Here is a 13,071-nt window from a genome sequence, read left to right as displayed (position 1 = left end):
TGGGGACAGTGAGGACAGTAGGGACAGTAGAAACAGTGGGGACAGTAGGGACAGTGGGGACAGTAGGGACAGTAGGGACAGTGGGGACAGTATTCCTTAAACAGTTTGTGTATGGAAATGTATTTCATTTTCAGATATATTGTCCACTGTTCAACAGGAAAAAGCTATAATTTTATAATTCTATACATTTCTTACATTTTGTTTATTTATATATGAAGTTACATGTAAAGCTGCTTTGTGACAGTGTCCACTCTTAAAGATTTCGATATTTCTCCATTTTGCCCAAAATGGCACACACAGTTTCTGAAGCTTCCCGCTTTCCAAAGTTCCCACATTGTTTAGTTCTCATGATTGGGGCTCATCTCATTTGAAAGTCGAGATTTTTGTACCCAACAGATGGCAAAGTCAAGGGATTTACTTTAACAAAGGCTAGAAGAAAGACCTCTGAATTAGCCCTACTGTACCTCTCATCTGTAAGCCAGGGTTCCTCAATATCAATTATCAATATCACCTGCAGTATTACTCATCACTGCTGCTGTGTTCAGTTCCACATCAGAACCTGCTTCTGCTTCTCCTAGTGGTGCTGGATGTTGCGTTCTATGTTTGTTTATTTTATGTCTACTTTATGGATATTTAATTTTTATTTTACTTTATTTATTACTTGATTTCATTGTTTCTTATATTGTATTAGCAGTCTCAGACTCAAGAATTAATAAATTATTGGAAGTTATATTTTGTACCTGTTACTTTATGTCAGCAGTGTGAAATAACCGGCGTGTTTATGGGCTGCAAAAATGTTGTAAGCTGGGCAGGGAAACTCGACATCTCGACATCTCAGTGCTTAAAGTTTCTATGCTCTTGTCCTGCGCTTTTTGTTTTATTTTTGTATTTATATAAGCCATAATTACACTTTTTTTTTGTGCTGTCCAACATTCCGTTAAATCCTCCTGGATGTCAGTGTTGCTCTCTCCCTGTTCAGGCTTGTCCTCACACCCTGAGCCACTGTCTCTCCCAAGCTGTCTAGACCTGCGGCTGCATTTATCTCCAGACTTCAATTCTGAAGAAAGAAAACAGAAAATACATGTGAATTAGTTTAGTGTGGAGGAAAAGTGTTGTGTAAATTATTAATGAAATGTAAACCGGTACTAACAAACTACAGTACGTCATTCATTTTAAGTACATTTACATTTAGTTATTTGGCAGACGCTCGTATCCAGACTGACTTAAAGTTTGCGTCACTGGACAGATCGTTACACTGGGCTACTACAGCTGTATTGATGAATCTTACTAGACACATAAGACTTTAGACTTTCAGTGGATACGACAGGACTGTAAAGTCCTGAACATCAGATTTAAGAGCGATCTCACCTTCTCCTCTTACTCTCGCACCCTCGGGTGCAACTCCTCCCGTGTGACCCTCTAATCTGGGGAGGATAAGAAGAGTCGAATCAAAATCTACATAAACATTAAGAATGAAATCATTTCATTTAATAATACTGTGGTTCTGTATGACTACACAGTAGTCTCTCTCTCTCTCTTTCTCTGTCTCTTACACACACACACACACACACACACACACACACACACACACACGAAACAATGCCACTATAACCAGTAGATGGCGTCACATGAGCATTTGTTGGCAAATTTCATTTAAGACATTTTAGAATCACTTACAGCGTTTAAAAATCTTTTTTTTTTTTTACCCATTTGAACCCAAGTATGTAAGTGAAGCGAAAAAACCCCACAAAAAACAGAACCTCTTTGGGTAAAAACACTTGGTTCTTTTTTTATCATTATAATCATTAAACTGAATCATTTTGTTTTCATTGCGTCTCCGCTGAGAGGATTTGTGTGTACAGTGTGTGTGTGTGTGTGTGTACAGTGTGTGTGTGTGTGTGTGTGTGTACAGTGTGTGTCGTACCTTTAGTTCTCTTCTATTTGAAATATATTGTTATATATTATACTGTATACCAGTACCAACTCACTCAGACACTGCTGTAACTGGTGTGAATCAAATAGTTTACTGGGATTCTAAGCTTTCTATTGGTCCACTGTGTTGCCATATCGCTCAATAATTTCACACTTAAAAATGATGTAAAATATACTGGGAGTGTAGGAGGAGTGAGCGCGCCTGTATGAGGGCCCCGATGAGGCCCCGACACCACAAACTAAACCAGAGATCAAACATCAAAGGATATTACTACTGGACTGTACAGGAGTAATAAACAAACACGACAGAAATGTGAGATTACTCCTACTCTTACTCCTACTCCTACTAATAATAATATCAAGTCACGTGTTAGATCACAGGGAACAGATTCCTGTTTAATAGCTAAAGGCTAACTTAGCCATCCTTAGCTCTTATAAACAAATAGCCTCAGCTCCATATCGGCTACATTTACATTTACATTACGTCATTTGGCAGAACCTCTTATCCAGAGCGACTTACATTTTTATCTCATTACACATCTGAGCAGTTGAGGGTTAAGGGCCGCGCTCAAGGGCCCAACAGTGGCAACTTGGTGGTTGTGGGATCTTCCGAACCGTAGTCCAATGCCTTAACCACTGAGCTACCCCTGACTACTATTGACTTTTATAATTAATAAAATTCAGGTTAATTTTCAGGACGTCTTATAAACTCTTACACCTCACACACCACAAGCTAAATTAGAGTTTGGAAGTAAAAACTAAAGTTTGGTGTGTGTGTGTGTGTGTGTGTGTGTGTGTGTGTGTGTGTTATAGACTAAATAAATGAGGCAACGCCTGGGCGTGGCTTAGTCCAGATCCAAACAATTGTTTTACTAAATTATTACGTTTTTATCAGATAAAAATTAAAAACGTAAAACAATCTGGAGGGAACTACATGATTTATTATATTCTTTGCATGTTGTTGCATGTTTATCCTTTGCGCACACACACACACACACACACACACAGTGTTAGCTCAGTCAATCCTACCGATTTTACCTTAATCCTGGTTTACCCAATTTTTTAAATCCAAGTTTTGATCTCTTGCTTTGTTTGTTTGTTTGTTTGTTTGTTTGTCTGTGGATTAATTTGTACTGAAACAGTTTCACACTGGCCTCTCTGAGCACACACACTTGTTGGACAGAGTTTCAATCCATCACAGGGCACACACACACACACACTCACACACACACACACACAGTCTTTGGACTGTGGTAGAAAACTAGAGGACCCAAAGGAAATCCACTAAGTACAGGGAGAACATGCACACACACACACACACACACACGCACACACACACACACAGACCAAAGGCAGGAATCGAACCCTGGACCCTGGGGTGCGACACCACGGTGATGTAGTGGATCTATTGAAGTATAACGTCGCTGGATCACGTTACACGTTACAGTAAACAGACCCAGGGATGTGAAACTGAAACTATTTTGCTATACTGTCCATCTCCGAGATCGCTTTAAAATAGATTCGCACAACCACAAGACTTTTGGCTCCAGTACTCGAGGTTTCAGCGTCAGTTCAACTCTTCAGCTGATGTAACTGTTGTGTTAAGTGTTGCCTTACATGGACTCAAAGTCTTTAGGCGTGACCCCGCCCACCTAACCTCACTGACCCCACCCACGTGTCCTTCAAGCTCGGTTTAACCCGCCTTTTTGCCTGTAAGGGAGTGGTTTACTAGGAACACACACACACACAGGTCTACTTTGTTCAGATCACATTCCACCTTTCACACACATTCTGCATCAGATAGCAGGAGAGTCCGAGACCTTATGGAAGTAGAAGGAAACCGTCACGCGAGTTCCAGCTGCCAGAACGGCATCGCAGGGAAAAACCCATCTCCAGGCACGAAGCAGAAAGAGGAGAAGATCCAGAAAAGTGCTCAGGAGGAACCAGGAGAAAATCTCCTCTCCATAGAGGATGAGGCTCTGCATGAGGACGACGTGTTGTGCGATTCGTGTATCGAAAGTCCGTGCAAAGCCAAGAAGTCGTGTCTGACGTGCCTGGTGGCGTACTGCGAGGAACATCTGAGACCTCACCTGGAAAAGGAGAAGTTTCAGAGCCACAGGCTGGTGGAGCCGCTGAAGGACCTGGAGATACGCATGTGTGAGAAGCACAACTGTCCACTGGAGCTGTACTGCTGCGTCGAAACTTGCTGTGTGTGTCGGGAGTGTGTGTCCGAGCAACACCAGGGACATGGGACACTGTCCATCACGGGGGCGCGCCGGAAAATCGAGGTAGAGACGAACAAATCATCTGTTTTAGTGTTGAGATTTCATGTGGAGGAACTCTGTACATCGGCTTCTCTTCCTGATGTTCTTCATGTTTATGTCTGCATGCTGATCACTCCATCCTGTCCCGCTCATCTGAATCCACTTCATCTGTCTCTCTCTCACACACACACACACACACACACACACACGTCATGATTTCAGGTATAATTACACACCTTTACACACACCTGGTCTTTAATTACTCCAGCAGCACATCTGCATCGACGTTCCACCCAATAGCTCATCCTGCTACCTTCATCAGCTTCAGATTAATGAGATCCGTCCTGACGCGTCTGACGCGTGACAGCCGTGAGAGTCCAGACCGCAGCCCCGGTTAGTCTGGTGTTAGTCCGGAGTATAATGAGGAAGGAGACAGAATAGTGGAGTTTGGATGCAGGTGGTTTTCAGGTTTAGACCCTCTCTCAGGTTTAGACCCTCTCTCTGGTTTAGACCCTATCTCTGGTTTAGACCCTATCTCTGGTTTAGACCCTCTCTCAGGTTTAGACCCTCTCTCAGGTTTAGACCCTTTCTCTGGTTTAGGTTCTCTCTCAGGATTAGACCCTCTCTCAGGTTTGGACCCTCTCTCTGGTTTAGACCCTCTCCCTGGTTTAGACCCTCTCTCAGGTTTAGACCCTCTTTCTGGTTTAGACCCTCTCTCTGGTTTAGACCCTCTCTCAGGATTAGACCCTCTCTCAGGTTTAGACCCTCTCTCTGGTTTATACCCTATCTCTGGTTTAGACCCCCTCTCAGGTTTAGACCCTCTCTCAGGTTTAGACCCTCTTTCTGGTTTAGACCCTCTCTCTGGTTTAGGTTCTCTCTCAGGATTAGACCCTCTCTCAGGTTTAGAACCTCTCTCTGGTTTAGACCCTCTCCCTGGTTTAGACCCTCTCTCAGGTTTAGACCCCCTCTCAGGTTCAGAACCTCTCTCAGGTTTAGACCCTCTCCCTGGTTTAGACCCTCTCTCTGGTTTAGACCCTCTCTCTGGTTTAGGTTCTCTCTCAGGATTAGACCCTCTCTCAGGTTTTGACCCTATCTCTGGTTTAGACCCTCTCTCAGGTTTAGACCCCCTCTCAGGTTCAGACCCTCTCTCAGGTTTAGACCCTCTCTCTCAGGTTTAGACCCCCTCTCAGGTTTAGACCCTCTCTCTGGTTTAGAGTGTCGTATTCAAATGTGTGGGAAATGTGGGCGGGGTTTCAGGTAGCGGTCAGTCTGGTGTTATTTTCTGTATTGTTGCCTAATGGTTTAAATAATAAATAAAACTTAGGATTAGTTTTCTGATGTGTTTCGGTATCCAGATTAGTGCTGATCGATTAGTGACTTTAAACTGGACCTGTGCGGTTATTTAATTACAAAAGGCTGCAAAGGAGTTGGGCAATAATTTAAGCATTTCTTTATTTTTAAAATAATTTGATAATTAAAAAATATGGACAAACATCCTCTTAATGAGATCATTGGTCGATATAAAACGGTACATTTCTGGTGATGGAGTCGACATCAGGGTGAAGACGCGAACAGACCTTTTCAAGAAACGTACTTTCATACTCTTTAGTTATTTGCATAAAGGCTGTGGCTGCTGTGTGTGTGTGTGTGTGTGTGTGTGTGTGTGTCAGAGACTCGTTTTTACCCAAATAGTCTGGGCAGTTTGTGTAACCATTTAACATCCCACATGCTTTAGTCTGATGTAAGTCTATAGGCTTAAAGTTAATTTCAGAATGTTTAATATTTTAGTAGGGTCACTTTCAAAAGTATTGGAACAGCAAGGCCTTTTGTTTTTGCTCTGCACTGAAGAGTTTGAGGTCAAAAGAAGAGCGAGACAGAGTTTTACTGTAGCTTTTACTTCCTGGTCTAGATTTCTAAAGAATTCAGGTCAGTTAATTTTTTTATTTATTTACTGGCACATTACGGTAATGATGCCTCGTTGTTCTCTGTATATGACAATAAAACCTGAAACACATCGCCGCACTGCGCTAACGCTGTATAACCTTTACACAATCAAAAACTCACGAAAATAAGTTTTAAAGTTTTAAGTGTAAGCGTATAAACATGTATTATAATTATCAGTTTGTCAAACCTTAGAGTGTGGAGCCAAATTTTAGGTGGGCAAAAGTATTGGAACAGACAAACCTAAAGTATATTCAAATAAATACTGTAGTACTGTTGAACATTTTAAGGATGTGGTTATTATATAGTGGAACAAAAGAAAAAGAATTGCGCTCACAGCACATTAAAGAGGAGAAACACGTTCTTAGAGAATGAGTGAAACATCCATCATTTGGTAGTTGCTGAGAAACTAAAGACGACCCTGATGTCTCATTGTTTAGTCAGTAAGAGTGTATTGGAAATCCTTCCTTTCTTGTTTTTTGGAATCTTTTAATTCTGAGAAACAGGACAAACTGGTCCCACTTTTCCCCCCTAGCAGGAGGAGGCACATCCGAACATGAGCGAGTCAGAAAGAATGAAATCAAACTACAACAGAAACTCAAAAAAATGTAAAAAGAAATTCATGAGAAATACACGACACACTCCGAGTCAGAGGTTTCTCTAAATCTGTTTCCTCTGCCGTATTCAGTTCCCCAGAGAATGTAGAGAAAGGTGCAGCTGTGAGGTGTGTGTGTGTGTGTGTGTGCGTGTGTGTGTGTGTGTGTGTGCGTGTGTGTGTGTGTGTGTGTGTGTGTGTGGACCTGCCTGAGGAATGCAGACCCTCCCACAACATGTGAACACATTCTGCTCAAGTTACCAGATTACAGATAAAAAGATACAGAAGATCACACCATACAATACAGAGAGAGTCTGCTGACCTCAGTTCTCCAAGGGCCCTCACACACACACACACACACACACACACACACACACACACACACACCTCTATAGGCATTTATAACCTTGAAATAAATCCAATGCTCCAGTGCAGTATATACTGTGTGTGTATATATATATATATATATAGTGTGTGTATAGTGTGTGTATAGTGTGTGTATAGTGTGTGTATAGTGTGTGTGTATAGTGTGTGTATAATGTGTGCATGTCTACAGAAAGAGCTCCAGGAGAAACAGGAGGAGCTGGTGAAGACGGTGACATCAGCTGAGAGCTCCATCAACAAACTGCAGAGCTGCATTCTCTCCGTAGAGGTACGCGTCCACCCTTACACACCGTCCGAAGTGTCCGTCTCTGTCTCCCGTCCTGTCCCTCAGGCCCAGGGGCTGCGACTGATCAGCTGACGGGTATAAACAGATCCTATCTCCCTGGTGTTTAGAGGAGGTCGTGTGTAAACAGGATTAACAGCAGTGAGGAGATTAATAAGGGTATAAACTAAACATTAAAGCATTGCTGTGAGTCACACAAACAGTCTATAAACAGTCTTTTAGGAGACAGTTGACATGCGGTAACCATGGATACAGCGTACACTCAGATAATATATACTGAGGCTGTTTGTAAACTCACACGAGTCGCCGAACATCGAGTGTGTGTCTGTGATGTGTTCATGAAATCCTCGGCATCTGGATTATCTTCATCTTCATCAGTTCGAGAGTTTCTACCACATTCATCCCGAGTGACATGTTTAAAGGATTATTTATCTAAAGTGTTGCCATGACAACGCCATTTCCCCGAGTGCACCATAGCCTTCAAACATGGCTGTCAGGAACGCCGTAGCCCAATTCCTCCGCCCACTGTGAGGGTCAAGCTCCCCGGATTCCTAATTAAACACACACACACACACACACACACACATTATATATACCTGACTAACACATTACTGTAACAAATTCAAATGTTATTTATCACATTCACAGTCATACACAATATTATATATACGACCGCTGATGAGCGCTGATTAAATAACGAAATAAGAAAAGTAGAGTTTTAAATAAGAATATAAAGTATGAAATAAGAGAATTTTTTTTTTTAATATATAGAAATAAAACTTTAGCTGTTAAAAAAAATTACATTATGTACAAATAATAATTCAATTCAATTTTATTTATTTATGTAGTGCCTTTAACAATGGTCTCAAAGCAGCTTCACAAAAATAATAATAAAAAACGCAAATATAAAAATGTAATAAAATGAAAAAGAATTGAAGTGGAATGTAGAAGTCATGTCCAGTCATGGGGAGACAATGTGCAGAATGACGACGTGCTGCTTTAGATAGAAACTATAACATCATGTTACTTTTTTGTTTCTTTTGATTGAATTGTGTGTCAGTCATCTGTCCACTTACACAGTGTTGTGAGCCCACAGACAGTGTTCACAGGGGGACATCATCTGGAGCGGTTATAGGGGTCCAAACCGGCCGGTTCAATCCCCCAAAATCACATCATATAATGATGGATTAAAACTATTATCTGTTATAAAACATGATAAAGTGGATGATTTTCTTGGTTCAGTGTAATTGTAAAAGAAAACTGAAAAAAAATTAGAATAAAAAAAAAACACTATTTTATTTTTTGGAGCTCAAATCAAAAACAGAAATAAGGAGATAACGAGCGCTCACAGTGTCGTGACCTTTATACATGCTTCTTCTCAAGTAGCGTTAGGTAACTTTTTTATTATTACATACTTTTTAAAATTATTATCCCTTAATTTTTTTCCTTAGATGCAATGCAATGTTCTTGCCATATAAGGACGTAAAGCCTGTCCCTCCCTGAGGTGCCACACTTCCACATGCATGAAAGCAGGATTAATTTTATGGGTGTGGCCTTTACACGTGTAGGATTAACAACGCCAAGAGCGTGTGGGCGAGCTGTTCATGTGCTTACCTGTGTGAGCGGATCTCAGCTGACAAACTACAGTTATGTAAAGTAACGCAGGAGTAACGGGTCAGTTTAGATAATAACTAATAACAACACTGTAATAGGAAATTAATACATAAAACTAATATATTATTTACATTAGTACGTATTATTAGTAACTTATTAACTTCCATATTAACTTATATTAATTTCAAAGCAAACACACACACACACACACACTTGCTGTGCTGCTCATTTATCTGATACACCCCTTGTTTATCTCACGAATGATAATATATATTTATTTATCCAACCACATAAACATCAGTATATATTCCAGTATTAACTGTGGTGTGTGTGTGTGTGTGTGTGTGTGTGTGTGTGTGTGTCCATCATCTCTAACTGCTGCTCGTCACACACCCAGAGGAAAGTGCTATCCGCCCTCTTCTACATACATCACCTAGCGGATACCCGTCATGGGCTAGTGTCTCTGTGATTGACAGGGGGACAGAGTCACATATTTATTGATACATGCAATTTCTCATTGCACCACTTGGGGGCAGTATGATTTAATTACTATAACAATAACAATTTATATAATTTCTTGCTTTTTATGTTTTATTTTTATTTATTTCTGTTACACTGAATGTTGTACTCTAACACACACACACACACACACACATTGTTCCTAAATTACATAATCCTTCTGGGAAAAGTAGCAATAGCATAAAGGTCATTCTGGTGACTTATAACATAAATGAATCAGTCACACTTCGAGGAATGTCTGTGTGTGTGTGTGTGTGTGTGTGTGTGTGTGTTTGTGTGTGTGTGTATGTGTGTGTATGTTTGTGTTTGCTAAATAGCCTGTAGATAAAGGCCTAATGAGGTCAGACAAAAGACAGCTTGTGTGATTTAGGACAATGTGACCTTCTGGGGACATTCAGTTGTTTTGTGTGTGTGTGTGTGTGTGTGTGTGTGTGTTGCTTTATTGATCTAGACTTTAGGTAGTTGCTACCTATCCAAACTCACCTCTACCTCTGTGTGTGTGTGTGTGTGTGTGTGTATGCGGGTGTGTATGCGGGTGTGTAGGCGTGTGTGTGCGAGGTGCGTGCAGTCGTCCAACAGCAGGTGAGCGATCTTCAGGCAGCGGTGGAGGAGGTGAGGGCGGAGCTCACTAAGGTGCTGGAGGCGGAGCAGAAGCAGACCCTGGGGCAGGTGGGCGGAGCCCGGGTGTCTGTGGAGCAGCGTTGTGAAGAGCTGAAAAGGGAGCACACACACCTGGACAAACTCAGCAAGACCAAGAACAGCATAGACTTCCTGCAGGTGTGTGTGTGTGTGTGTGTGTGTGTGTGTGTGTGTGTGTGTGTGTGTGTGTGTGTGTGTGCATGGCTTACAGTTTGGCATGCACAAAATTTTTGCCATTTTGTAATAGAATTTTATAAGAACCAATGTGTGTGTGTGTGTGTGTGTGTGTGTGTGTGTGTGAGTACAGGAATACTCTGAGTGGAAGAAGACGAGCTCGGGCGTGTCTCTGCCTGATGTGTGTATCATTCAGACGGATCGTCTGCAGTCTTTCAGCCGCATCATCACACACACCACACAGGAGCTGTGCGACACACTGCTCACCACATACCGCTTCTCGCTTAAGGAGTTCTACACCAGCTGTGGTTAGAACTCACACACACACACACACGTACACACACACGTACACACGTACACACACTGTGTGTCTGACGGTGCTGTGTTCCTACAGATAAGAAACCGGATCGGCCCAAAGTTCTCCCGCTGGCTCCTGGACCGCAGAACATCACACTGACTGAGCCGCAGAGCAGAGACGACTTCCTCACATGTAAGGGAAGGGGTGTGTGTCTGTGTGTCTGTGTCTGTGTGTGTGTGTGTGTGTATTACATCATTAATTGGACTCCTGTTACTAACTGTGCAAAGTTTTCATATGAAACACTAGAGTTGATGAATCACATCACATTAATTAGACTGTTATAATGGGCGTGGTCTAATATTCAAATGAGTATGCTTGATTGACAGCCATTCATCTTCATGACTGAATCACACTGATGCTGTCACACACCACATTTTCACACTTCTATAATTTCAACATCACAACAAACTAATTATAATATTTTTCTGCCTCTATCTGGTCCAGTCTTGGCCACGCCCATTTCCCCAGTTCACATGTCTGTTATGAAGATTGATCCCTGTGCTCCGACTGCGTGCGTATCTTCTAAACCGTAACGTTTCTCCTCAGACGCGTCTCCGTTGACGTTCGACGGCGACACGGTGCACCAGTTCCTGCGCGTGACCGAGGGCGGCAGGAAGCTGACCAACACCACGCCCTGGCAGCACGGCTACCCGGAGCACCCCGAGCGCTTCGAGCAATGGAAGCAGGCCTTGGCGATGCAGAGCTTCTCCTCAGGGCGCCATTACTTTGAGGCTGACCTGAGTGGTGCAGGGGTCCACGTGGGCGTGACGTATGTAGGGATCCCACGCCGGAGCGACCAAGACGACGCGAGCCTCACGGGCAGCAGCCTCTCCTGGTGTGTTGAGTGGACTGGGCGTGGCTTCTCAGCCTGGCACGGTGGCGTGGAAACCCCTCTGAACGCCCCCAAGGCCAGGAGGGTGGGTGTGTACGTGGATTTTGGGCGTGGCACCGTGGCGTTTTACGTTGTGTACGGAGAAGCAGAAGGAGAGATGGAGCTGCTGCACCGGTACGAGGCGGAGCTGAGAGAGCCGCTCTTCCCCGCCGTGTTCCTCCCGAAGAAGGAGAACATCGTGGTGCTGGTGGAACCGGGAGAGGAGCTTTCCCTCAAGAGCCCCTCACCTCCATGTTCTCCACCCTGACACACACCTCCTCCCTCTGTCTCTGTTATTCTCATCATTACCGAACTGTTACGTTAAAGACTGGAGCCCCGCCCTCGCCTTTACATCTACATCATAAAACCTTCTGAGCCACACACACACTATTAACACCTTCCTGTGTCAATAAACTAGTGTTTATCATGAAAGCCAGACTTTCTTGTTTTTTTAATGTTATATCATAAAATGATGAAATGTTCCTCAACCGGGCGGAGATTAGATTCCATCAGAACCGAGTTCGAGTTCATAATCCCAGGATCAACTCATTAAATCTCCGGATTAATGTTTGTTTAATGTCTGATTGTTCTCTCATTAAGATGAATTTTGTCTGATTAAATCTCAGGATCTGCTGGTGAAACACCTGAATCTCAGATCTACAGATCGGGGAAAAGGATTTATTCAGTTTTTAAAACTTTTTTTAAATGTTCATTAGAGATATGTGTTTTTTCTGCAAAAATAAAAAAAAATTATCTATTAAATTAAATAATATTAATATGTTGAATGAAATACATGAATTACATTAGAAAGTAATTTTACACTGATCACAAACTTTCGTGTATAAAACATTAGAATGACTAAATGAATGTTAAAGCGACAAACCTGGATGAAGGATGCAGTGATAAAATAATTATTATTGAAAAATATTTTAAAATAAACCCTGTAGAGAGAGTTCTGGAAGAAGAACTACACAGTTTAACTGAATATGAATTTGATCATTGATTTGGGAGACAGTGTGTGGACACGTGAATTGCCACAAAAAAAAGACCAGATTTTTTCCTCCCATTTCTAATACGGTACGTGCCAAAATACCCGCGCACGAGCGTTTTCCGCCGAGGATTAGCTTCAGCCACGCGTGTCCCCAGCAGTGAGAGTGAAGCTGTAGTGAAATTAACGTTGTGTTGCCCGGTTGTTATTGGAAATGAATCACTCGACAGAGAAGAAACAATTATTCACACTCGTACGGAAGCGGTCGTGAACGAGGAACGAGTTTTAAAAGGGGGATTTAATAGGACGGCCCTAAGTAACAGAGTTATGCCGTGTATTGTTAGGACACCTCGGCGTTCTGGTCCTGCACCGTGTCAACATTACGCCAGGAAAACGTCTCCTTTTGCAGCAACCTTTGTTCTGTGAAATGTTTGAGGTTCTATGTGAACACTATGAACACTGTCTACAGCAGGGCAGTGCACACACACACACACACACACACACACACA

At 42.4% G+C, this 13,071-nt stretch overlaps 1 protein-coding gene across 1 annotated transcript; it reads left to right on the top strand.

Annotated features, from left to right (window-relative positions):
• Positions 1-3,662: 3,662 nt before the first annotated feature.
• LOC128540926 (tripartite motif-containing protein 16-like) lies at positions 3,663-12,006 on the top strand. The gene is made up of 6 exons (XM_053510922.1): positions 3,663-4,220; positions 7,289-7,384; positions 10,076-10,309; positions 10,479-10,653; positions 10,740-10,835; positions 11,250-12,006. The coding sequence occupies exons 1-6, from the start codon at positions 3,756-3,758 to the stop codon at positions 11,840-11,842; spliced, it is 1,659 nt and encodes a 552-aa protein (XP_053366897.1). The 5' UTR covers positions 3,663-3,755; the 3' UTR covers positions 11,843-12,006.
• The last annotated feature ends 1,065 nt before the right edge of the window (positions 12,007-13,071 follow it).

Source organism: Clarias gariepinus, chromosome 14 (genome assembly GCF_024256425.1).
Source record: "Clarias gariepinus isolate MV-2021 ecotype Netherlands chromosome 14, CGAR_prim_01v2, whole genome shotgun sequence".
Classification (NCBI taxonomy): domain Eukaryota; kingdom Metazoa; phylum Chordata; class Actinopteri; order Siluriformes; family Clariidae; genus Clarias; species Clarias gariepinus.
The sequence above is the reverse complement of the archived record's forward strand: the minus strand, read 5'-3'. Positions and strand labels throughout refer to the sequence as shown.

What these genes read in the sequence shown, in the direction of transcription:
- LOC128540926 (XM_053510922.1), top strand. Translation starts at nt 3,756, where the DNA reads ATGGAAGTAGAAGGAAACCGTCACGCGAGTTCCAGCTGCCAGAACGGC. An exon ending in ACAGCATAGACTTCCTGCAG is followed by an intron (nt 10,310 to 10,478) that starts GTGTGTGTGTGT and finishes GTGTGAGTACAG; the next exon opens with GAATACTCTGAGTGGAAGAA. An exon ending in GGAGTTCTACACCAGCTGTG is followed by an intron (nt 10,654 to 10,739) that starts GTTAGAACTCAC and finishes GTGTTCCTACAG; the next exon opens with ATAAGAAACCGGATCGGCCC.